The sequence below is a fragment of the Poecilia reticulata genome, chromosome 4 (genome assembly GCF_904066995.2).
Source record: "Poecilia reticulata chromosome 4, P_reticulata-male-v2, whole genome shotgun sequence".
Classification (NCBI taxonomy): Eukaryota; Metazoa; Chordata; class Actinopteri; order Cyprinodontiformes; family Poeciliidae; genus Poecilia; species Poecilia reticulata.
The window spans coordinates 13,945,836-13,972,609 of NC_088833.1; the positions used below are offsets into that span (position 1 = coordinate 13,945,836).

Consider the following 26,774-nt stretch of genomic DNA (forward strand, 5'->3'; position numbering starts at 1 on the left):
TGGAACAATAAACAGGTGAGTTTGATTGACTGGACGTGTTGTAGCTGTGACAACACATGAATAGTTTTTCATCATGCTGTCATAATGTCATCTGACTACAATGCACATCAAATTTAATTAATCTGAGAACGCCATTTTGATAACCACACAGTCTGTTAAAAATAATTTAATTCAGATTTTGTTTCATTCTTATTAACACCCTATTAAAACTTCTCATGGCTCCTGTTTTTTCTGACTGGTTCTTTTAGCTTTTAGTCTGTAAACCTGTATGTTTTCGTTACCTTTTGCTCTGCTACTCCCACACGCGAATTTCCCCATTCAGTGACAATAAAGCAATTTCTATTTTATTGTCATTTTGTTCTGTTATAGCTTTGAACTGACTACTAACTATTTAGGTTGAAATATACCTCGTCATTTTAAGATTTAGAATTCACTCCAGCTCTTGCCAAGAGAATCGATCATGACTGAGCTTTGACCTTTAGAGCTCTCTGATTACAAACAAGTATTGTGTTTCCAGCATAAACTGCCAATAAGGGAAAAATAACAAGCACAACAACCATCTCTTCCTCCTCGGTCGGATCGCCCAGCTGTTTGTCACCAACACACGAAGATTTGCAGCAGCGCACGACACAGTCTGCTGCACGGCTCTATTTTCAGCCACTTTGACCGACTCTTCACTCAATCTGTGCAAGTCTTAAGAGAGATTTATGTGACAGTTCCTTTGCTTGTGATTTGTTGATTGTTGCATGCACATTTAGTTTGAAAGCTCACCTAAGACTGACAGGCTTACATTTCTAAAGTCCACTTTTTGCTCTTGAGCCTTAAAACACACACGACAGTGAGAAGGAGGTGTAGACGGCGAGAGCCGCACAGCAGCAGAGCTTGGGTGTAAAGCTTGAAAGGTCAAAGGCATACCAACAGTAGAAAGCAAATAAATAAATAAATAAAAGGTGCATGCAAATAAAGACAAAGGAACCGCTGATTCTGATTTTGAGTGGCAGGCGTTTCCTCTCGGGGGGTCTGTCACCTTGCTGTTATGAGTTGCTTGCGCAGTTGTTCCTGCGCACCATGTTCCCAGTTATGGGAACAAGCCTCTGTCCTCTGTAGGGGAGACATACTCACATCGACAGGAGCGAAACACTGACGGCTGCACCGTAGGAGCTTCTTCTGCTTCCTTCCTGCAGCACGCTGCCCAAATCTCACATCAAGGCATAAAGAAAATTCCACTCCACATGTGGCGGCACAGAATAAAGTGGTAAAATATTGTACTTTTTAGAAAAGCATTAAAACCTGATGCATTGGGGATTTCTGACATGACAAGAACCACCAATCAAAATATTACATTCCCATTTATAACTTCAGTAATCGCCTAAAGCTGCAGAGGACGAGTAGTAAGAATTGAACATGTAGGTTTAAATTCACATGTGTGTGAGAGAGAGAGAGGAGAGACATAGGAGGTGAGGGAGGCTGATAGAAGAGAGAGAGTGTGTGGAGAGTGTGTGTGTATGTGTGTGTGTATTTTATGTATGTGCATGATTTGCAGTCAGGCTTGAGGAGAGAGCAACAGACGAGGTGGAGAGTGGACTCAGATGACACCACACCACAGCCTCTAATCTCTGTTTACAGCAAGGACCCTCAGCAAAGCAACTCATTGCAGGTAAGGAGATTTATGTTTTCTGAAAAACACACATTCTGGGATGAGTTACTGTAATGGATACCCAAAATCTACAATATATATATATATATTTCAACCTTTCAGTTTATATCTTTCGTTGATGTGTGGCTTATAGAATCTTGTGTGTATCACATTATAATTGAGCAAACAATATCCAAACACCACATTTACTAATCACATTTTTACCATATTCCTGCTATATGATAAAATGAGTAAGTCAAAATTCTGGTTTGCTTTGATGCATTTAAATTGATTTATTGCACTATTTTAAAGTTAGAATGAATTTACTTGGGTTTATACAAAGACAAACTGACATTTTATCTTTTTTATTCATAAAGTAATAGGTTGAGACATAATATAGGTTCAACAATAGCGTTGTAATATAATGCCTGCCAAGGCTGTAGATCAATAATATGAATAGTGGTATTATGTTAAAGTCAACCATTATGCAGTTTTTTGCAATTAAAACCTGGATTTTGTTTTTGTCTCTGTACCTTATTTTGATGGTGGTGACTATAATTGCATTATCGAACAAAATAACATTAATTTAAGGTGCATTTGTATTATTTTTTTCCTATGTAGTTGTCATGTTTTAGAGTATGACAACTACATACTCTATGTAGTTGAATTGGAAGAAAAAAATGATAATGAGCAGTGAAGCTGTCAGAAAAGTCTCGTTTTCTGTTTGAGAGCAAGAAAACTGGAAATATCTAAAGAATATATATATATATATATATATATATATATATATATATATATATATATGTTGAGCTATATATGTATAGCTCAATAGGTAAGTCACCAGTCTTCCACCCGGGAGACCCGGGTTCGAGGCCAGGCTGGGGGCTGGGGCAAAAAGTTACAACGGTGACATTGAGCTGTCAGTGTGTGGTCCTTAGGCAAGACCCTTGGAGCTATATAGCCTACCTCATACCATGAGAGACACAAATAAGCACGACATGCCGGCTCAGACGTCGCCCGGTCAAACAAGGTCTGCGTCAGGTGCTGGGGAACCAGAGCACCCTGATGAAAAGTGGGCTACTGGAACAAGACGGAAATGGGCGAGAGGTGAAAACATGGATCTGTTGGAATGCTACTACTCAAGTAATCCTAGTCAGAGGGGCTACATGCAAAGACTGTGGGAGGAATGGTTAGCTCGACATCCCCAGTCAACACTAACTGCCAAACAACTAGTAGCTCAGTGTTCCAACATCCGCAAACGGCAACTGCTGTCACAACTTGAGATTGACGAGGTACGACACAAGTGCTACGGGAAGGAGCCAGGATGCCAGGTCAGAAGGGAGTCAACTACAACTCCCCACCCAGAGACTGGGTATGTAGCCCCAGTAATGAACGAACCATCTGAGCTGAACAAGGCAGCAACTGACCTGAGAGAGAGAATCATGGCCCGAATGAACACCAGACGACCCCGACGCCAATTACAACGGCTGAGTGAAGTACCATCAGAAAGTCTCATTGAAGATGTGAATGCAGCATTGAGAACGATCCCTACCAACACCATAACAGAAACCAATGAGCTGATATACAACTCAGCATCAGTGATCCTTGAGATGCTTGGTTATAAGAGCAACCATGAGACCCAATACCCACCATGGAAAAGACGGTTAGAGGCTAAGATCAAGATCACAAGGAGGGAAGTGAGTCAACTGTCAGAGCTCCAAAGGGGTGCAATGAAAAGATCAGTACCCAAGAAGTACAGCCAGATGCCCATACCTGAAGCACTCGAAACTGCCAAACAAAGGCTCCAAGCCTTGGCCAGCCGCCTAAAGAGATACACGAGAGAGAATGAAGCCAGGAGGATTAACCGGCTCTTCGCCACCCAACCAGCCAAAGTGTACTCTCAATGGCAGGGTAATAACAACAGAGCAGACCCACCCAGGCTGGAGACTGAACAATACTGGAAAGGCATATGGGAAAGGGAGGCGTCCCACAACAGCAATGCACAGTGGCTAACCTCTCTACGAGAGGACCACAGCAACCTCCCGGAACAAGCCCCGGTAACCATCACTGTGGCAGATGTCCAAGACAGAGTCTCGGGTATGAAAAACTGGACAGCACCAGGACCTGACATGATCCATGCCTACTGGCTTAAGAAACTCACTGCCCTCCATGAGCGACTGGCAGCTCAACTGAACCAGCTGCTACAAAATGGGACTCACCCTGAATGGTTAACTGAAGGGCGCACAATCCTGATACAGAAGGATCCCTCGAAGGGTTCAGTCCCATCCAACTATCGGCCAATAACCTGTCTCTCTACAACATGGAAGCTCATGTCAGGCATCATAGCGGCTAAGATAAGCGGGCACATGGATAAATACATGAGCAAGGCACAGAAGGGCATAGGCATAAATAGCAGAGGAGCCAAACACCAACTCCTTGTAGACCACACAGTCGCCCGAGACTGCAAAACCCGACACACCAACCTGGGTACCGCTTGGATTGATTACAAGAAAGCCTATGACTCAATGCCACACACTTGGATCATTGAATGCTTAGAGATGTACAACATCAATAGGACTCTAAGAGCCTTCATTGCAAACTCGATGGGGCTGTGGAAAACCACCCTTGAAGCCAACTGCAAACCACTTGCACAAGTGTCCATCAAATGTGGCATATACCAAGGAGATGCTCTGTCCCCACTGCTGTTCTGCATAGGCCTGAACCCTCTCAGCCAAATCATCAACAAGACTGGCTACGGATACCGACTCAAGAATGGGGCCACGATCAGTCACCTCCTCTACATGGATGACATCAAGCTGTACGCCAAGAGCGAGCGAGACATCGACTCACTGATCCACACCACCAGGATCTACAGCACTGACATTGGGATGTCATTCGGACTAGAGAAGTGTGGTCGGATGGTTACAAAGAGAGGGAAGGTCGCCCACACAGAAGGGGTCTCACTCCCAGAAGGAACAATAGCAGACATAGAGCACAGCTACAAGTACCTGGGAATACCACAAGCAAATGGCAACCTCAATGAGGTCACAAGGAAAGGAGCCACAGCCAAATACCTCCAACGAATAAGGCAAGTCCTGAGAAGCCAGCTCAATGGCAAGAACAAGATCCGTGCAATAAACAGCTATGCCTTACCAGTAATCAGATACCCTGCCGGAATAATTAGCTGGCCAATGGAAGAGATGAAGGCCACGGATGTTAAGACTAGGAAGCTACTAACCATGCATGGAGGATTCCACCCCAAATCCAGCACCCTGAGACTGTACACGAGCCGTAAGGAAGGAGGCAGAGGACTAGTGAGTGTGAGAGCCACTGTCCAGGATGAAACATCCAAGATCCATAAATACATCAAGGACAAAGCCTCAACGGACGATGTGCTCAGCGAATGTCTCAGGCAATGGGGAACAGAAGACAAGGTGCTGGAAGTACCATCATGGGAGGACAAGCCCCTACATGGGATGTACCACCGACAAATAACTGAAGTGGCTGATGTCAGGAAAACCTACCAATGGCTGGAGAAAGCTGGACTCAAGGACAGCACAGAGGCTCTCATCCTGGCCGCCCAGGAACAGGCCCTAAACACCAGAGCAATAGAGGCTCAGATCTACCACACCAGAGAAGACCCAAGGTGTAGGTTGTGCAAGGAGGCCCCTGAGACAGTCCAGCACATAATAGCAGGGTGCAAGATGCTGGCAGGGAAATCGTACATGGAACGACATAACCAAGTGGCAGGCATAGTGTACAGGAACATCTGTGCAGAATATGGACTGGAAGCCCCGAGATCAAAGTGGGGAACACCCCCAAAAGTGGTGGAGAATGACCGAGCTAAGATCCTGTGGGACTTCCAGATCCAGACAGACAAGATGGTAATGGCGAACCAACCGGACATTGTGGTGGTGGATAAAGAACAGAGGAAAGCCGTTGTGGTGGATGTAGCAATACCAAGTGATTACAACATCAGGAAAAAGGAGCATGAGAAATTGGAGAAGTACCAGGGCCTCAGGGAGGAACTGGAAAAGACCTGGAAGGTGAAGACCACAGTGGTGCCTGTGGTCATCGGGGCCCTCGGGGCAGTCACCCCCAAACTGGAGCAGTGGCTACAACAGATCCCAGGAACAACATCAGACATCTCAGTCCAGAAATGTGCAGTTCTAGGCACAGCCAAGATACTGCGCAGAACCCTCAAGCTCCCAGGCCTCTGGTAGAGGACCCGAGCTCAGAGGATGAAACAGACCACCCGAGGAGGGTGAGAAGGGAATTTTTTTTTTTTTTATATATATATATATATATATATATATATATATATATATATATGGTTCTATTATTTCTGAATAGAGAGGCAGATCTGTGCTGTGTCCTCAGCATGCTTAATGGACAAGAACTGCTTCTCATTCTTAAAATGAACCACACTAAGAAAGGAAACTTCCTATTTGGAGTAATGTCCTGAATCTATTTTGACACCGAACAACTGACACTGTTAAAGCGACAGGTTATTTTTATATTTTATGATGGGTTCACTTCTTTCAAGGCAGTCATTTATAATTTAAACTGCTGACTTTGATTATTCATGACAGCATGTGAGAGAAAGAACGAAGACAAAATGTATGTAACGGTCAAGCTTACGTGGATTAGACATCAACAGTTACATTGTTATGTATAATTGCAAAAGAGAAAATGTTGCTTTAGTGGATATCAGATTTATTTTTCTCTGGTCTTCTCCCAAACTAGGAAATCAGTTTCCTTTTAAAAATCATTAAAAGGTCGGTTTGTTGGAAAAGTATTCACCATCGGGAGATCAGGTGTGGCTGCTGCTTCATGTTTTTTTCTGAAAAGATTAACTTTCTTTAGTCGTTCTTGGTTACTGATCAGATTTTTCTGGACTTGATTTAGGTAAAATTACTCTTAGGGGGAAAAGAAAATTATTGTAATTAAACATGCTGGCTTGCTATAACCCCAAAGTGTATAAATATATATATATATTTCTTGTTCTTTCAAGTTAATATGCTTATCATCTTTAAAGTGCTCTACATGAGTAACTGAGATTTTAATCCTTTCACAGGCTGCTGTTTTAAGCAAAATATGTAAGTAAAAGCATTTTCTTACATAGATGACAATTTTTACAGTGATTCACATCCAAATATCAAACATTATTTGTCTTCAGTAATTAAAAGTTCATTTTTCAATCTTCATTTGTAAATTTTCAATTAGATTTTTTTTTTGTCAAAGATTTCCAGATCATGCAGTAAAATTTATCCATCCATCTGTTGTCTATACTCGCTTTTTTATGCAGGGTCACAGTGGGGCTGTGAGAAGAAGCTTTAGCACCCGGAGAAAACCCATCCACATTAAGAACATACAAACCCAAGCCTGGGAGTTGAACCCAGAACCTTGTGCTACTGTGCAGACCCATGCAACAAAACAGATGCACCTCTTTTTGAAAATAAACAAAGAAACAGAGTAAGAAAAAAATACTTATTTTAGGTTTTAATAAAATCTCAAATTTCAGTAACAAGAACTGAACCGGGATTGCCCTGCACTGCAGCTGGTTGCTCTGTTACCTTGCAGCATGTAGGTCCTGGGTTCGAATCCAAACATTAAGTCTTTCTGAATGGAGTTTACAAATTCTCCCCATCCACGTAAAGCTTCTTTCCAGGAACTCCTTCTTCTTCCCATAGTTCAAAAACATGACTGTTCAGTTAATAAATCTCTCTAAATTACCCTTAGGCATGATTGCGTACATGCGTGGTTGATTGTCCTGTGATGGACCGGTGACCTGCTCATGGTGTACCCTGCCTCTTGCCTAATGACTGCTGGAGATACCAGTTCCTGTATGAACAACAGATGGATGGATAAATAAATTGAATTGGAATGAACTCACTCCAATTTGTATGATGGGACTTGCGAAACACGTTGAAGAGCTCAGTGTGGCAGGAAAATCTGCTCTCTTAATGGTAACGCTGGCAAAGAGTTCTGGACGTCATAAACCAGGACACAAACAACTGAGTGGAAGTTGGACGTATGGAATAAGAATACAAAATTATATAAATCATTGTTTAGACTTAATAGTTTTGTAAAGTAACTATAGTGAAAATGTTTGATCCTCAACTGTCCAGCAAGCTTAGACAGTTTGTTCCCTTTCAAACTGTAAAAGTAGATCCTGCTGAGATGCTGGCAGCTCAGGTGTGACGTCATTACCCTTCCCAGCCGGTGACTTCTGGAGTAAACAGATCCCAGTATGAGTCCGTATTTAGAAATGAAGTCAGATGGTCCATTTATTAAATAACCTTGTATGCCATTTGCACAGGTGAGACCGGCATTGTCATTATTACGCTGATCTTCAAAGGCCATCTGTGTGAAATGGAAACAAGCACAAAACCTCTCTAAGAGCTTATTTTTGCAAACCCATCAGAAGTTTTCACCAGTAAAATATTTTCATTAATGCTTTCAGTTCAAAGAGGAAGCAAACAGAGATGTTTGTTATTGCATGTGTTTTAGATCTAAAAAATAAAAATAAAAAATCCCATTAATTGACCAAAGTTAAAGTAAAGCACATTTGTTTTCCTTTTCTTGTTCAGATAGTCACACTTAATACAAAAATTTTTTGCATATTTATACCCAGTGAGTGAATACATTCATGTTTTTGTTCTCACAGACATTAAAAACGTTTCATGTTTTAGGTTTGTTTGAATTACAGGTATTACTTCTATTTAGTAAAAGACAGAATATTGAGAGATAGGACTTTTTTGTTATTTTGCATGTAATCAAAAGCTTACAAAGTTACTGTTCCTCCAAACAATTTGGAAAACACCAGAATATGAACACAATATGCAAAAGATCTTGTGAAGAGGATGGCGGAAAGAGTTAAGTGACTCATTTACTGATTTTGTCTGAACGGGCGCTTAGTGAGGCAGAAGCCAGGACTCTGAAAGGAACAGAAAAACTCAAAGCTTTTAGTTTTTGGTGAGATGTTTGGTGACGAAATGGACAGAGAAAACAAACTGAGACAAAACTGAACGTTAAATCAGATAAATTTACCTCAACATGCAGAAAAAAAATGGTTCTATTCATTATTACTTAAAGAATATATATTTTTATAAATAGCATTTTTTAGAAGATATCAGATTTGAGTCTCTTCTTGCAGCCCCTAAATGTTTACATCACATCCACTGACATCAACCAAACAATGACTCCCATCAACTTTGTGTGCAAATGAGCTTTGAATATGCTTGAGCTCACCGAATTGTTTTCTCAAATTAGGGAGATTTCTGAACCATACGGCTTCCTAAACTAATTCAATCACTCACTGTCAGGAGTGAACCCCCTGATCAGAGTAGACAACAGTGGATGCTGATCAAATTCAAAGTTTGGAGAATAACATAATGAAAAGAGTAGAGAGATGTAAATCAGCCACTTTCTCAATGCAGTGTTGAAACTTTCATCTTTCATTCTAATTGTGACTCTATTTTTGTCATTATCAGTCATTCTTTATTCTTAATCAAGCATGTTAAAAATACCTCTGATGAGAAGTGATGCAATTAGTTTTAATGAATCATTAGTTTCTTAATTTGTTCACAGTAGAGGAAGCGGTACAGCACGCTGAGCAGTTAAATATTATATCTCAATTTTCAATTTTTTTTCAGAATGAGCTTAACGCACAAGTTTAATGAGACCTTCACAGGTTACACACAGTTCACAGTTACAGTTGGGACAAGAAAGCGGTAGGATTTTAAATAAAATCAACAAATATAATTAAATCTTTGTCTCAGTTTGAGCCCGATCTATTTATGACTGATTTCCCTTAGGTTTGTGGTAATTCAAGCTTTTTAATGTCCTACTGAAGCGTTAAGATTATTAAAAAGCCACATTTGATAGGCTTTTTTCTATAATTTTTCTACTTAAAAACCAAAGATGCAACAGAATCTTTAAAGAAAATAAGAAAAAATGTGGTTAGCCTTGATTTTCAGCTGCACTCAGTTAATGAACCAGCCTTTCCACTTCATATTTTCAGATATGCAGGAATTTGCATTTCTAGAGATTTACATTTTTGCCCCTTTCTCTTTGGAAAACAGCTCAAGCTGAAACCTAAATTGCTATTTTTACATCTTGCCACTGATTTTCAACTCAGCCCACGCTTGTACTTTGACCTGGGCATTATGAAGATATTTTGACTGAAATCATTGCAAACTAACTTCCTTGTACCTGGAGAAGAAAAGCTTATCCATGGTACAATGTTGCCACCACCAGTGACAGGTTTGATGTTTGCATCCCACATGGTGCTTTACATGTAGGCCTAAAAGTTGAATAAGATCATAATCTTATATAAGCTCGCTTCGATCTCTACATGTGTCAAAATTTAGACTTCTTGAATTCTACTTAAGCTTATTACTAAATATGTACATTTCAGATTGGTAGTTGTAAAAAATATAGGAAACAATTTAAAACTTTAGTTTTTTTACTTAGCAGACAGGCATTTCTTGGTGTTGATCTGTCACATCAAGTCCCATTAAAATACATTTGAAGCTTGCAGATGCATTGTGTAAAAATGTAGGAAAGTTTGCAAAAAGCATCGATGCAAGTGCAATCTTGAAACAAGTTACCGCTGTGACATTTGATTCCCGTTTTCCATCTGTGCACAAACTAATATCTACAATATTACTCACATATCTGTCAAACTGATTTGTGACTTATGACTGTTCCTGTTTCCACATAGTCACACACGTTGTTCTATAATCTACTGTGAAGTAATGCAAATGTCACGCTTTTGCTTTCGCTGTTTTCCAGATCCTGCATCCGATCACATCTTCACCATGTCAGATAACTGCTCTTTCGATCTAATGGCTGGGAATGAAGAGTGGCTTTGTCCTCCAGGACAGCAGTGTGTCAATATAACCTCTGGCATGAATGGCAGCCATATTGGTATGGATGATTCATGTTTGACAGAGGAAGGATACCTAGAAAAATATCTGGGGCCTCGTCGATCGTCTGTGTTTCTACCCGTTTGCCTCAGTTATTTGCTCATCTTCTTGGTTGGCGTTATGGGGAATGTGCTGACGTGCACTGTCATTGCACGCAACAAGGTCATGTGGACACCGACAAACTACTACTTGTTCAGCTTGGCGGTGTCAGACCTGTTGGTGCTAATGCTCGGTATGCCACTGGAGCTGTATGAACTTTGGCAAAACTACCCATTCCTCCTTGGGAAGGGAGGCTGTTACTTCAAAACCTTCCTGTTCGAGATGGTCTGCTTGGCATCCATCCTCAACGTGACCGCGCTGAGCATCGAGCGATACATTGCTGTGGTGCACCCACTGAGAGCAAAGTATGTAGTGACACGTACTCATGCCAAGAGGGTCATCCTCACCGTGTGGAGCATGTCGGTGCTGTGCGCTGTGCCAAACACGAGCTTGCACGGGATCTTCACCCTCCATATTCACTCTGCCGGTCCTGCGGGCGACGTAAACCTGGAGATTCCCGACTCAGCGATCTGCACGGTGGTGAAGCCGCGTTGGATGTACAACCTCACCATCCAGGTGACCACCTTTGTCTTTTTCATTCTGCCCATGATCACGATCAGCGTTCTCTACATGCTCATCGGGCTGCAGCTGAAGCGTGAAAAGATGCGACAGGCACTGGAAGCCAAGTCTGGCTTTGGAAACGACAGCTTCTGCAACATCCGCACTCAGCAGCAGAAAGCTCGACGCCGACAGGTCACAAAAATGTTGTGTGAGTTCACGTTCTGCCTAATAGATGACCTTTTTTTCTGAAACATCTTTATCTTTACTCAATACTGCGTCATTTTCAGTTTTTCTTGCTTTTGTTACACTTTAAGATGCCACGTGAAATGGATTTCTTCTTTTAGAAATATAATGAAAGTTGCATACAGAGCCTTTAAAACATTTTATCTAGCCTTTCAGCCATAAGCAGATATTATTTATTTTTATCGGGGGAGAAAGTAACACCATCTAATGTGTGTGCGAGTCGTAAAATATGATTTCACAGCTTTAATTAAAACAAAGAAAATATAATTACTGTGTTAACAATGTACGCTGTTTTTAGCTTCTGACAGTTAAGCTCAAAATGATTCCAACCCCTGGAAGATTTAGTTTTACATCTGCTAGAGTAATTAATCATTAGCCTGGCAGATTTCATTAAACATGCTGGTTATACCAACATGTTTCTCCTGACTAGAAGTATTATTAATGTTTTAAATGACCCAGACTTGAAGCTGACCCAGAATTTGAGTAGGAAGCTAAAATTAGGGTGATGGCAACAAGGCCTTCCAAACTCACAGACCACCAAAGATAAATTGTCTAAATACCTGCAGAAACTACTGAAGGGTTTTGATTGTTGAAATGCAGGCAGAAATTGTTTCACTAAACATCGAGTTGGGTAAATAATTTTCAGCATGCCATGTTTTCCATAAAATGTTAATAAAAAAAACAGATGAATTTCACTTTCATTTTATTAATACTCCTTATACATTTTTATTTTATTGTCAGGCTTATTTTACACCTAAATGTGCAAACACATTTAAAAAAATCTACATACATCCACAAAGAAGAAAAACACTGTAAGTTGCTCAAGAGAAGTGAAGTAATACAATATCTGCAGAGTACAGTAAATTACATACAACTTATCCTATCCTGTTATATACAATGTCTTTAGTTGTGAATATTATTCAACCTTATATTCCTTAAATCTGTTGAGTTTTAGATTTCTTTTAAACTGATGTAGTTTGGTACAGGCATTGACTTCCTCACCTAAGCTACTTCTTAAGTCTGAAGGGGTTTTTTTGGTAGCAAATTTTGCTTTGATTTATATATTATTTTGTGAGTTTTCAGTCAAACTAAATCTCCAATAATCTTAGTATTTTGAATTTTAAAAATAGTGGATTCATATGGTCTCTGAAAACGGCATTATGGAGAAATCTCATTGCTCTTTTTCAGCTAAAAATTATATCTAAATTACATTTATATGCATAACCTCAGACCTGAGCTCCATAGCAAATGTATGTGACTATATGTAAAGTGTGAAGTATACAATGTGCAATAAATTATGATGTAAAATATATTTTTATTTCCCCATTATAGAAATTCTTCTGGCCATCTATGATTGTAAACTAACAATATCATGTTTCCAGTAACATTTATGGTCAAATGTTTGTGCTCAGTGACTCTTTCTAGAAGAATATTATCAATTGTGATCTTTAATTTGATTTTGGCTTCATGTTTTCCCATTTCTTTTAATCTGTTAAACAAAGACAGCATGCAGAAAGACTTTAAAAGTGCATCGGTAAAGGTACAACGTGATGATAGCAGCTGGTCTGTTGTTACTCAGCTTTTGGTTTTTAAAGCTTTCCAGTCCTGATGTGATTTAATCCTTCTGCTGAGCTCTTGTACGAGAGCTTCTCTAAAACCACAGGAGGGCTTGAGGAGGAGCTCAGGGGCCTTCATGAGAGGGATAAAGTGCACATTGATGCACTTTCTGTTTTTAGACGTCTTTTACTCTGATGTGAAGGATTAAAACAAGTCCAGAAAAATCATGAAATGTTGCATCATGGAAGCAAAGCCCTCATAGAGGAGCTTTATATTTTGAGGCAAAATTTGCTGGCAGCATTAATCATCAACTTACTTTCAAGATCGTTGCCACAAACGTCTAATACTCTTTCTCTTCCCTTTCTTTCAGTTGTCTTAGTGGTGGTTTTTGGGATCTGCTGGGCCCCTTTTCATACGGATCGCCTCATGTGGAGCTTCATCAGTGACTGGACTGATAGCCATCATAAAATCTTTGAATACGTGCACATCATCTCCGGCGTGTTTTTCTACCTCAGCTCAGCAGTCAACCCGATCCTTTACAACCTCATGTCCACCCGCTTCAGAGAAATGTTCAAAGAGGTCATGTGCCATCGGCCGCACCATATCAATCCGAGAAAACACTCTCTGAGTGTGACCCGGGTGACGCTGCGCAGCACCCTGAGTGATGCACCACTCAGCAATGGGGCCGCTGTTGCTGAGGCTGACATGGTGGCAGATGGGGAGGGAAAACAGAAAGATGAGACCAGTTTTTCATGTTGAAGAAAAACCTGTGGGGCCATGTGAAAAGGGAAGAGCAAAAGCCTGTTGTTTAGAAAAACAAGCTTGTTCTTAGTCAATGCCTCTATTATCCACCATCAGCAGCAACATTTACATGAATATGACAGGAAAATGTTTGTCTGTGGAGATGAATTTTGTGAAAACAGCACAACTTTCTGCTAAATGGTGAAAGAAGAATTCTTAAAATGTGCTGAATGTGTCATGCTAAAATATAGAGTTGATCCGTAACTCCTCTATCACCTATACGACCGCTAAGCTCATCTGATCACATCAAGACATGAAGAACCATGAATGTATTTTAGAAAGTCTGTTTCAGGTTCCCCAGATTGAAACCTGTCTCAGATAAGTTTCACAGCACTTTAAAAAAATAGTTTGTCTTATTTTAAATTTGGTCTTTTTCACAAGTTGAAATAACTTAAAAGGATTGTTCAGGACTTCTGAAGTGCAGGTATAATATGAACTGCACATCAGAAAATCTGGACTATCCCTTTAATGCTGTTGAAAGTGTAATGGATGTTTAAAAGGGAAACTTATTGAAAATGTTGTATTTGTACAGCTTTTTTAAATGGGGTGGAACAATGATTAGAAAGGACTTATTTGAAACTGTGACACTGTATTTTCTCTGCATCTCTGTATATGCTGATGTAACAATTCTCATTATTATTGAAATACCAACAACAATAGCAGATTAGTAGTATCAGTAGTATCAGTAGCGTTAGTACAAAATAGTGAAACATTGTGGATGTTATTGTGGAGGATTAATCATCAAACTTGTGCCTGTATCCAATCAGTTGTTGATATATGAAGGTGTTGTTCTGTTAATCATTTATGTTAATGTTTTAATCTTTTTAATTGTTTGTATTTTTACTTTAACAAATTAAAATGTGATCATTTTAATCATTATTGTTGGTTTGATCCATCAGAATACAGAATAACTATACATAACACACACACACACACACACACACACACACACACACACACACACATATATATATATATATATCTGGTTTCATTGAAAGTATACTTAATATGGAGGTTGTAGGTCAAATACAGACTCAAATAAGAAAAGAACACTGTTTACTAAAAGCCCAATACGAAACCATTATGAATGTAGGAACGCTTACTGAGTTCGCATTCAAAAGAAATTAAATCTCCTGATGATATTTTACAGAAACTGGAGCCAAAGAACTTAATCCTGTTCAGCATTTTCTAATGAAAAAATGACATAATTCAGCTGCCTTGACCTGCAATCCTTCCTCAGGCCACAGACAGTCACCAAGAATACTTACTGGGTATCTCCACAAATTCTAGGAAATGCAATTTCCACATGTGCCTCCTTGACATAAGGGCATAAATTGAGGGTCTCAGCTATACTAGATATATATGCAGCACAGCCAAGGCTCCATTGCAAATTCAATCATCAAGAAGAATCTTGTGTAATAATGCAAAGTCCTGAGGTGTTTTTTTTTCATAGAAAAGCTGAATTTATTCCATCCGCCCACTGTCTGAAGACGCTTATCTTTGCTCGGTCATGATGCTGAGGCGGTCAGAAGGGCCTGGTGACTAACTCAAGAAAAACTTCAGACTCAGAGTGGATTAGCTGTACTCACAACAATTAGATTTTTATTCATAAATGTCTTTATGTGATTAATTAAGGATTAAAAGAAAACAACAGTTCACCAAGACATTATTAACAAGCATGCTCAGAATTCATTTTTTTTTTTTTTTCTGGGGAATTTAACTCCAAATTATTTGTGGAAAATCTAAATATAAACAGACTGTCTGCAAAAACTAAGTTTTAATTTGTTGATTTCAGTACCAGTGCAATACAATACTGGAAATGTTGAAGAACTGTAACTTTTATCCAGACAGTTTCTTAGTCGCAAATGTGTATACATTGTTTTGTTATAAAATAAAAAATAAAAAAAAGTAAGACAATGGTAACTTGTTTAAAATTTTCTCCATTTTTAATTTGATACTTATCCAGTACAATTACACTGAGAAATAAACAAATCATTCAGAGGGAGTGTAAAAAATAAAAACCAAAACAACTAATACTTTGTTGACTCACTTTGTTAATCAATTTCAGATAACAGTCTTTTGGTAGGAGTCCAATATTTTGACGTGTTAAGAAAACATGTGGAAAACATCAGTTGTTGTGGTTAAAGAGCTACCAAAAATAATTTTTTTCCCGAACTTCAGTAAAGAACTTTCGTGAGGAGACATTTTTCTTAATCTAGTATAAGAACAACTACTGTGTCAGTAGCAAAGTAGTCAAATAAAGAGGACTTGTTTCAGGGTGCTATTTTCTCCTGAGCTCTTTATGAGCTGCTAAATGCAACAATCAGACTTCAGCAAAAAGACTGAAGGAGTGACTCAGGAGTTGTAAAGATAGAAATCTAAACATTTTACTGTTTAAATTACTTATATCTCCACCTGAATGAGCTGTAGACTTTATGAGTGACTGTCAGCAAATTACTCTTGATAAAAACACAAAAGTTGCAGTGTGTAAAAAGAGGATGCTTAAAAGAAATGCCCCAGCAAACGGTGCTCAATTTAAGTGCTGTGGACGAGTGTTTGCCGTAGCAGCTGGTGAAGTAAATAAGAACAGGGATAAAGAGGTTGACGATGGGCCTCTCCTGTGAAGCACATTCCTCTCTCAGCAAGGTGCAAACCAAGGTGATACGCGCTCAATCATGAAAGAAGACCTGAAGAAATGTGTTGGCTCTCTTGGAAGCTATGACGAAGAAAACGCCGCTCTCTTAAACCTTAAATTATGCAACGTCTCGAAGAAGAGCTTTGACAGCATGAACCCTGATGCGGTAGCTGCAAATTACTGAGTGATGATGGTGAAGTGTTTGCTCAAAATCTGGTGCACTTAAGGTAGAGCACAAGTTTGGTGTTTGAATCGAAGGGCAGTATTTATACTTTACGGCCTCTCATTTTTATAATTGTTATTTTTACTGTATGTTTTGACCTTTGTGTGAATGTTTTAATTTGCCTTTTACTTTGCTGCTGGTTCACCCAAATTTCCCCACTGAGGGTCACAAAAAGTATATTTCTATTCTATTCTCAGGGACTTCATCAATGACTGTGAGCACAGTAAGTCTGATTTTGTGGATCCTACTATACATTTGGGAAAATAGTGTGAATTACAGTAAACTAAGAAAGAGTACCCGGCCCAGTAGAACTGAACTGAGCCACAGTTTGAGCTCATCTTGCTGACTAAAATATGTGGAGCCTTGACTAAATGCTCTGTGTGAAGTCTTCAATCTTCTCAAATCATCTGAAGACTGCTGCACCGTGATTATGTGTCAAACATGTAACTCATGACGCTATTTCTCAAAATCAGCATCCACCATAAGAAGCTATAAAAATTTAAACTGTGCACATATACAGATTAGAGATTAATCTAATTGTCCTGGGGAAATGGGATTTTGCAAATTAAAAATCTCTTTAATCTTACATATCAGAGAAAAACATTTGGGACAGCTGCAATTCATGTTCTCTCTCCTTTCTGTACTGCATGCTGCGTTCTACTTTGTTCATTTTGTAGATGTATCCAGCAGAAAGGGTCCAATACAAAGCACTGACTATGTCAGATAAGGCTACCTCTGAGAAAAACACTGCAATTTCAGCAGTCCAGCCTGCATCAAGTGACATTTTGCAGCATTTCCAGTAGTGACAAAACACCTGAAGATAATTTCCTGTTGTGGAGTGCTGGTGTCAAAAGTTCATGGAGAAAAAAAAAGCTTCAGTACTGTAGAAAAGTGAAGGTAAAACTAAAGTACCTTGCCTAAGTAATCATTTCCTTTTTTATATTTTGCTAGATTACAACTTCAAACTTCAGTTTTTTGGAATTTGATTCATTTTAGGGTTTCAACATGCATATAATAGAGTTTGGGTTGTGATTTCACAGTAGTAATGTGAGAAGAAAACATTTATGAGGCAATGAAAACATTTATTTCTGATTATTTGTACTGGAGACCTGCACACTCCTCAAGTGAACACCACTGCTTTTGCAAACACTTATTTTTCTTCCCCTCATAAATTCAGGGTATTACAGCTGCCAGCCCAGTGGCGCAGTTGGTAGAGCTGTTGCCTTGCAGTAAAAAGATTCTGGGTTCGATTCCCGGCCCCGGTCTTTCTGCATGGAGTTTGCATGTCCTCCCTGTGCATGCGTGGGTTTTCTCCGGGTACTCCGGTTTCCTCCCACAGTCCAAAAACATGACTGTTAATTGGTCTGTCTAAATTGCCCCTAGGTGTGAGTGTGTGTGTGCATGGTTGTTTGTCCTGTGTATCTCTGTTTGCCCTGCAACAGACTGGTGACCTGTCCAGGGTGTACCCTGCCTCTCACCCGGAATGTTAGCTGGAGATGGGCACCAGCAACCCTCCTGACCCCACCAAGGGAGAAGGCTGCAAGAAAATGGATGGACAGCTGCCAGCCTTTTAAAGAAATGCTGAAACATGCAGCAGGAAATTTTCAGCATATGAAAGTTCAACTCGAAACCCAACCATACCATCTCCATGCTCAGGGTCTGGTAAATAGATAAATTACAGCAACGTTTGACTAAAACTTTCACCTTTTGTGATTGCTTAAAACCCTCAAATTATACGTTTTTAGTTTGATGAGGCTTTAAGTTATCTCTCAATCAAAATCTTATGGTTTGAATATGAAAGCCAGGTGTGAAATAGCACTGAATAGGGAGCTGACTGCAACCATCTTTAAGATGAAAAGACACGCTCAGTTCATCTATTCACCGTTCTGTTGACTTGACAGGACTATTATCTGCGCTTCTCGTGTTCCAGAGAGCGACTGCTCAATTTATGTGCTTAATGCTTTCAACTGATTTTAATCTCGATGAAGAAACCGAGCACTTTGAGCTGAAAAATAACTTATTTTGTAAGTAAATTATGTCCTTGAGAGGTAGAAAATAAATAATTTATTCAAAAAGGAGGAATTCAGGGATACCTGACTGACACCTTTCCACCTGTGTTTAGGCTCTGGAAAGTGACAAAAAGAAGAATCAGTGACCCATTGACCTCCTTACACACAGCGTTCTTATACATGCACCCTCCGTATAAGCACTCCTGTGTAAAAAGCTAAAGACTATGTAAATTAATTAATTGATTGTTTTTCTTATTAATTGATTTTTAAGTTGAACAGTCATTGGCCTCCTTAACCATTTCTTTGTTTATATTGGTCATACGTAAATGTTTGTGATCACCATTTTTTCCCCCTCTGGACCAAGAAAACCAAGTACATGCAAAAAGTAACTTTTAAATTATTTCTTAATTCAGAATAAAACACATATTTAGCACATTCATTATGATGTATCAAAGATGCCTCAAAGTAGAAAATTTAAGTATTGCACTTTTGTCAGGTCTTCAGGGAGTTCAAGACCTGCTAAAAAAATTCATTTTCATTTTTGTGCAGATTGTCTCCTTCTAAGGTAGAACACAAGGCAATATGGTACCTATTTTGTATAGCTGTTTGACATTTGGATTTATTTATAAAATTAAAATACATATTAACCAAAAGATAATCAACTGTATGCAGCGAAAACAGTTTTCTGAGACTTCATAAATAAACATCTTTAAGTCACACAATCTCTGGCTCTGCATTATGAGTCTTGTAATTATAAAGTAAATACTGCACCCAAAGAATAATTAAAATACCATTAAAACCCACAAAAAATTTGGCTTGAACTGCTCATTACCACAGTCTGCACATTTTTTGAGGCTCCTCAGTTTGCTAAGATGTTCAAAGGCTTGCATGTTAGTTTAATTAGTGATTCACAACTGATTGCAGCTGTCAGGGAGAGGGTGCATGGCTGTTTTTCAGCCTGAGCCAGCTCTGCGATGAACTGGCAATCTGTGCATGGCAAACTTTCCCTTCATTTAACATTGGTTCTTACATTCTTCATCTTCCAGGGATGCTGGATAAAAAAAAAAAGTGATGAATTCATGCTGGGTTGTTTTGCGCTTAGATTCCTTAATTAATGCACATCTTTTCACGGCATCATGTGAATAGAGTCTGTGGAAATGTCCACTCTGAAAGCCTGCAACCGCTGTAGCCCGCTCACTCAGGATGAATGTTATTAATCGGCCATCAGATACAGCGTACTGAACCATAATCACAACCAAGATGTCAGAACATTACTGGCAGAGTGATGTGCTCAATTTTCTAGATTACCAGGGTGATGGTGTCCTCATGGATGCTTTCACATGCAATCTTTTACACATTCTCAAAAATTAAGTGCCACTGTTGTGTGTGCAATAGAGTGAAAAGTGACTTCATGATATGGAAACATACACACACAAAAAAAATCACACACAATATTACTATTGATGATCTGTTTGAGTGAGTGTTGATTCTAGAAGATGACTATTATTGTTTTTAAGGTACGCATAAATATGTTAAGATGCAAAATATACCTCAGACAAAGTTCAGGACATGTTAGCGGTGTGCGTAATGAAAGTAAAGTTTTTTGAAGTGACTTCAAAAATGGGACTTAGCTACAGTCATGCTATAAAGACAACACACCCTCTGTTAATCCTAGGATTCAAAATAGAAATAATCTGGTTTTAGTGCTGCACAGAGCAGCAGCTGCTCGCCTTGCCACAAGGAGGTCCTTGAGTTTTAATCCTGATTTGAGGTCAGGATTCTAAAAGTCATGTTAAAAAAAATTAAGAAATTCAATTCAATTTATGTCATTTTAGAAAAAAATAATCTGACTGTAGAAGCTTTAAATTATACATAAACACTACAATTTTTTTTTATACAGCGTATTATTTAGCAAACTAGTTTGGTTTTGAAGTGAAAGGCAGTAATGTCTCTAACACTAACTCATCATTTATTAGACAATTAAAATAACTGTCAAAGTCTGAACCTAAGTGATTTTAGATGATCATTTCTAATGCAGCACCGTTAGAAACCATCACACTTTAGACAAGCATCACAAGCGCTCAAACAATTACTCGAGGATCTCAACTCTAAATTCGACAATTTGTGATGGTGTGAAGAGCGGCCATGTTTCACAAGTACTAATAACACATGAAATGCGACACTAAACATCAAATAATTGTCTTTCTCAGGGGATCCAGCGAGACTTGTTGTCACATATGGTGATTGCTGATGAACAAAGAGCAGCTACAGGCCCACAGTTGTCAATATCTGATAACAAAAGCACAGAAATCACTTTTAAAGGGCCAATTACCATTCTATAAAATCCTATAGAACAAAGGGAACAGCACACTCAAAGAGCACACAGACTGCAACCAGCCATTTTCTCTAATTACACTGACAGCTATCTATTAATGGGCAGCTTGGCAATTATGGTACCACTTTAGGGATTGTGAATCATACAGTCCAATAATTATAGTTAATTTATAAATATAATTAGAGATCAATTTATAGTGGCAGCTGGATTCATTGCATCACTTGAGAATGAGTGAATCCCATAGATATGTTTATGAAATCCAAAAATGAATTGTTTTTTTTTTTTTGTGGTCATTTTGTTTGTTCATAAATGGATTTGCTTAATCACTACAAAATTTTATGGAAACTACAAGCTTATGATATGACAAATGATAGGATAAATAGGGATATTTGTAGTTTGCTTGTAAACTTCAAATAGCAAAAAGTAAAGAAAAAGGCAAACTCAGTTTTTTTTAAAGTTCGATAGCATCTCATATTGCAAGTGACAGGCGCTTGCATTTAAAATCTTTCTACTTTCATATTGGTATTGTGCCTAATAGTATTAGTTTAAATTGTGAAAACTAAATGTCAACATTCTTGTTAGATAAGAATTGCAATGCCTTGAAACTGCTTTGAGTACAGCTAAAAAAAAAAAGGTAAAAGAAAAGCAAGACTGATTCCCTCTTGATTTTTAACTTACACCTGCATGTTGTCATTCTCCAACTATCTGCAGTCTAATGTTAGTAAAGATAGCTCTCCTTTTGACTTTCAGCAGCAGAAAATTTATTTAACTTCTCAAAAAGCAGGAAATCCATGTTATTCAAATAGTAATAAATAGTGTATTTAAAGGGGATAGCATAGAGCTCCGTTTGTGACAGCTACTGATTGCATGAATAGCATGTAGCAGTTCATGTGAATCCAGCAACTTTTGGTGTTCTAGATTAATTTAAACTAAATAGGCCCAAAACAACACATGTAACACACAGGACAATCAGATCACAGAAACAGGGTGATTACTTTCCTCATCTGTTGCATGAACACAAGTAACGCGCAAAAATACAGTTTTACAAATTTGAAAGAGTGCCCAGTTTTGTTTTTAACTATAAAACCCTGGTGTAAATTGAATACTACTTTTGGTCTAAACATTTGGGAAAAAGAGGATATAAAATAGAAATATATATAAAATATATCAAAGCTTTACACAGAGAAAAGCATGTTTTATTCCAATTTCCAGGTGTATCTGTAGGCGCAGGCATACGGTAATGTTGCTTCTGAAAAGCTTAAAAAGGGAAGATTGAGCAGGATATGACAGAGGCAGCTGTTGCCATGATAACAGACCCAAGTGGAGCAGGACCCAAATGTCAGCATCTGTAATCATGTATTCACAAGGAAACACATCAAAAACCCTGCTTAAAATGTAAAGAGCTGTTTTCAGACTCAGCAAAAAAGCTCTGAAAGAATTTAGGAATTAAAAATACATTTAAGAGATTTTTTTTCCCCCCCTTTTATTGACAGATGACAGAATTCATTGGGCTTACATCAAAATGGTATATAGGGGTACAGGACTATTTTGATATTTATATTTATGTTATTTATTTATTATTTGTTTTTTTTTTACCATTTCCAAAGGGAATAGAACTTTTGTGAAAAGTGACTTTATGATAAGAAAAAAAAAATTAATTGCTCATCAATTAAAATGTTCAACTTTATATATATGTATAACTGTATTTAACAGATTAGACGGACTTCATTTCTACTTGTTAGTCATCACACCTCACCTCATATAATATTTTGGGTCTCCTGCAATGACCCTGGATTTATTACACCTCAGTTCACTGAGCTGTTTTGATGGTTGTTGAAGCTTTTTAGATCTGGAAGAAATGAGTTCAGGTTATTTTTCTTGTCTCCATGACTGCACCAAAGAAATGTATGGCCATGTCGTATTTGTCAACCCAGGGTGTCATGATGCAATTAGTCGCAGCGTTATCAAGCAAACAGCACAGTATTACAACATCAAAACAATTTTCTGCAAAGGAATGTCATCAATACTTTTATTTATAGTTTCTATAAATGTCCAACAAAGTCTATAGGAGAAAAACCACCTTTCAAGCCAAGCGTTTGAAACCAGAAATAAACCTGCAAGGCCCTGCTTCGTCAATGTGTATATGTAATGAGCATATAGGTAATTTGCCTAATTGACTCTGGGGGTTCCATCACTTCACCTGCTCACTTCTCCTGTCTCGTTACACTTCATTCTCAAATGCTGCTAGATTTTCCGTGGGGGCACGTTTCTGAAGTCAGGCGAAAAAGTTCATGCATAAACACAAAAACAGAAATGTCTGAAAGGTACTCTACATCTAATTTAAGACAAGTCCGTTTCCTGAGAAAATTAGGAAAAGAAAGTTGACAAACTGTCTACTGCTGGACTGTGATCCACAGATAGGTCACTGAAGTTCAAGGAAAGGCTTGATTTCTGAATATAAATGTGGATGAGGATTGTTTATTTTTGTCTATATATAAATACATATAAAGAGCATTTGACTTTGCATATTTTACAGATGAGTATGGAGCCAGCAACAAATTAAATTGACTACATAACAGAAAGCTTATCATCAGCTTTCTCACATTATTTAATATAAATATTACTTCCTAACAGGTAAACTGAGACTTTTTTATTACCTAATTTCCATAGTAACTACCGTCATAGCAACTGACTAGGCTTTTGTATGGATTCAGGGAGAAGAAACCATAGGAAACCTTGCTTTTATTGGCCTGCAGGAAAACGCTGTCCTAGCTCAGAGTCAAGCAGCTAAAATGATTGCATTTTTAAATTATCATAAAATTAAGGATTTCACTTTAAAATCCTTAATTATCGCAATAATCTCAATAACTTAATTATCTCAATAATCTCAATAACTTGGAGTATCAGATTTAATTTAATCACTAATTCCATTTAAAATGTCTACCACTTTGATAGATTGATATATTCCTAGCAGGTATTTCTATTCTTTGTGATAATTATGGCTTTCAGCAAAGGATAACATAAAATTTAGCTGGATTGACCAATTTTTAGTACATGAATATGGCGTAAAGTTTATATTCTGACTTGAAATTAGTGCAGCCATGAAGGTAAGCCTCAAAAGGTTGATGGTAAAAAGATGATGGCTGTTCAAAATAATGTATACAAGATCATTAAAGGAAAATTAAGTGGAAGGAAAAAGCAATGTGGAGAAAGATGCATGAACAACAGCGATAACTTTTTATTATTATTATTTTATTGTTCTGACCAATTTTTGCATTTTCATGAGCTGCAAGCAGCGGTTATGAAATAATTGAAATAGTATTAGTTTCACTTTCAGATTTTACTACTGAAACATAATAACGTAGGAGATCCAATATGAAAACTAAACATTTGGCCACTTGCTGCTCTGGATCCTTCAGGTGTGTGATAAAATAATTACAGCGCCAGCTGCAATTACTGACAAAACCAAAACAGCTCCCCCTCTATTTAAAAAGGTTCATAAGGTAATTTTATAACTATTTGAAATCTTTCTACTATTTCTACTATAAGATCGATTATTCACAAGCAGAAAGATATAAGATATAGTTCACCTATAGGTCAGTCCATATATTGCAGCAAAAATATTGTCCATAACCTCAGAGTCTGCAGGTCTCAGTTAGAGCTTTAAATGATGAGGTTGAGGGCAGGACAGTTAGAGGAAAACTGAACAAGTGTGGCTGAAAATTTCCAAAGGGAAAATGTCTGCCTTCAAAGATAAACACAAGACATTTTTAAAGATCTGCTACACATGTAAAAACTTAAAAGGAGAACCATCGTGTGGACAGAAAGCAAGTTGTAAATACCGTAAAATAAATATTACAACAGAAGACACATAAGGCGTTGAAAGAATAACAGTGAAAAATGTTTAGAAACTAGGAAATTGAGAATCACTGAACAACAATTTATCCTGGAATAAAATTGAAGGCCCCAAGTCTCAACAACACCAGCTAAACTGTACATACATTATGACAGTGGCCTAAAGCACAGCAGTAAACAACAAAATCTGCTGAATAAACATAACCCGCACAAAATTATTTGCTAGTGTTTCTAATTCTGAAACTGCTGATTTGATCTGCTCTTACCTTAGTCTGACCTAGAAAACATCTCTGTGTGCAGATGTGGTTTGCTCACATTTAAATGGGTGATTATGTATTTAATGTAAACATATTAAATGGCCAGTAGCAGATTACTGGGAATTCTCCAAGACCAGAGCTGTTTACATTGTGCAGTCTGCTGAAAAATAGAAGTAATAGAACAGTTCTGCAAACTTGGGGAATCCTACCTACCCACAAACCACTCTGACGTATAGTGATGTTTTTAATGCAGCAGACATCCTTCATTATGGAGCAGTCTTAGCCAAAGGTATGGCCATGACCGAAAAACGATTACGCTATTGTGCTGTCGCCTGACTCTGTGGTTACATCAGCAGATAAACTATCAGTGACAAACATGGTTTCCAGACCAATCGCTCAAAGCCAAGAGATAACAGATTGTGTAGATATAAAGACAAGACAGGAAGACAAATTAGTCAGTGAGTTGGATTATTAAAACATTAACTAAGAAGACAATTGATTTAAAGCTTCACTGGGAATGAGAATAAAACTAACGTAATACAAAATGCCTATTTTCATTTTAACAAATGATTACAATAGGAGAGTATTTTGTAATTTCCACATAAAGCAAACCTTCATTTGAACTTGCACCAGTCACTCAATTTGACAGCAACTATGTGTAAAGTGTCAATTTAATGTGGAAGTTGAAGAAATGAAATTGTTAAAAAAAATGTAGATGTTGAATTTCATTGGATTCATTTAAAAGGAAATGTGAGACAACTCAGACGTTGTAGATATTATTTATGATGCAGAATTTTTCTGCATCTACTGTTCTCTTTTCTCAGTTAAATAAATTGAAAGCAAGAGCGGAATATTTGTAGGAACAAAAACCTCTTTTCTGTCATAAAAAAAAAGTCCCATGTGTTTTGCCTTGTCTGTTTTGTCAGCAGCATGTAAGGATATAGTTTCATTTTTCATCATTAACGTCTTCACTTGTCTATTTTATCAGCTTAAATTTGATGACAGTATTATTTTCCAAATATGAGCAGTTTCTTTAACCCGTTCTAGAAGCTGTCTGTGCAGCTCTAAACGTTTAAAATAGCTTTGACATAGACAGACCATAAAGACATTTGAATATTCACAAAATACTAAGCTAAAGTATAACTGTGTATGAAGTACTAGAATTTGTAGAATGCAGAATAAAGTAAAGTGGCAATATGTTGTGTTGACTTGTTATACAATCTTAAAAGTTGATGATCATTTCTGTCATGATTCTGACCAGGCGCGGAGCTATGGGGGGCTTGGCCCGGGCCCGGATGGGTGCCCATGGGGGCCCGGGTCTGGAGGTGCCAGGGAGGGAGGAATGGTTTCAAATCGCTTTAATGTCTGATTATAGACGGAGAAAGTGCGCCCTCGCCTGTTCAGAAAGGTGTATGTAATGTTAAAGTTACTGTCCCTCAATGGAATATATAGTAGTCAGTCCCAGTGACTGTTTTACTCACGGTTTAGCCAATGTGCTTCCTGGGTAAAAATTAAACGACAAACGCGACCCAAACCGCACGCCCCTCCCTGCTCAAAAGTTTCCAGCAGCGCAGGTGATACACGTGAGGAGCCCGGTCATTGGCCCCGCCCCCCTGGCCAGATGCTGACTTGTTCCGCTAGTGATTCTGACATTTTCTGATACAGCAGCTCCAAATGATAATAACATGAG

At 38.3% G+C, this 26,774-nt stretch overlaps 1 protein-coding gene across 2 annotated transcripts; it reads left to right on the top strand.

Moving 5' to 3' along the window:
* Window positions 1-1,150: 1,150 nt before the first annotated feature.
* Window positions 1,151-14,731, top strand: nmur1a (neuromedin U receptor 1a). Of its 2 annotated transcripts, XM_081606275.1 has the most exons (4): window positions 1,151-1,657; window positions 6,714-6,735; window positions 10,436-11,377; window positions 13,340-14,731. In XM_081606275.1, exons 1-4 carry the CDS (start codon window positions 1,523-1,525, stop codon window positions 13,726-13,728), a joined length of 1,488 nt encoding a protein of 495 aa, XP_081462401.1. In that variant the 5' UTR covers window positions 1,151-1,522; the 3' UTR covers window positions 13,729-14,731. The 2 variants fall into 2 exon arrangements, with proteins under 2 accessions (XP_081462401.1, XP_081462402.1); XM_081606276.1 differs by lacking the exon at window positions 6,714-6,735 and having other exon boundaries at window positions 1,567-1,657; window positions 13,340-14,728.
* The last annotated feature ends 12,043 nt before the right edge of the window (window positions 14,732-26,774 follow it).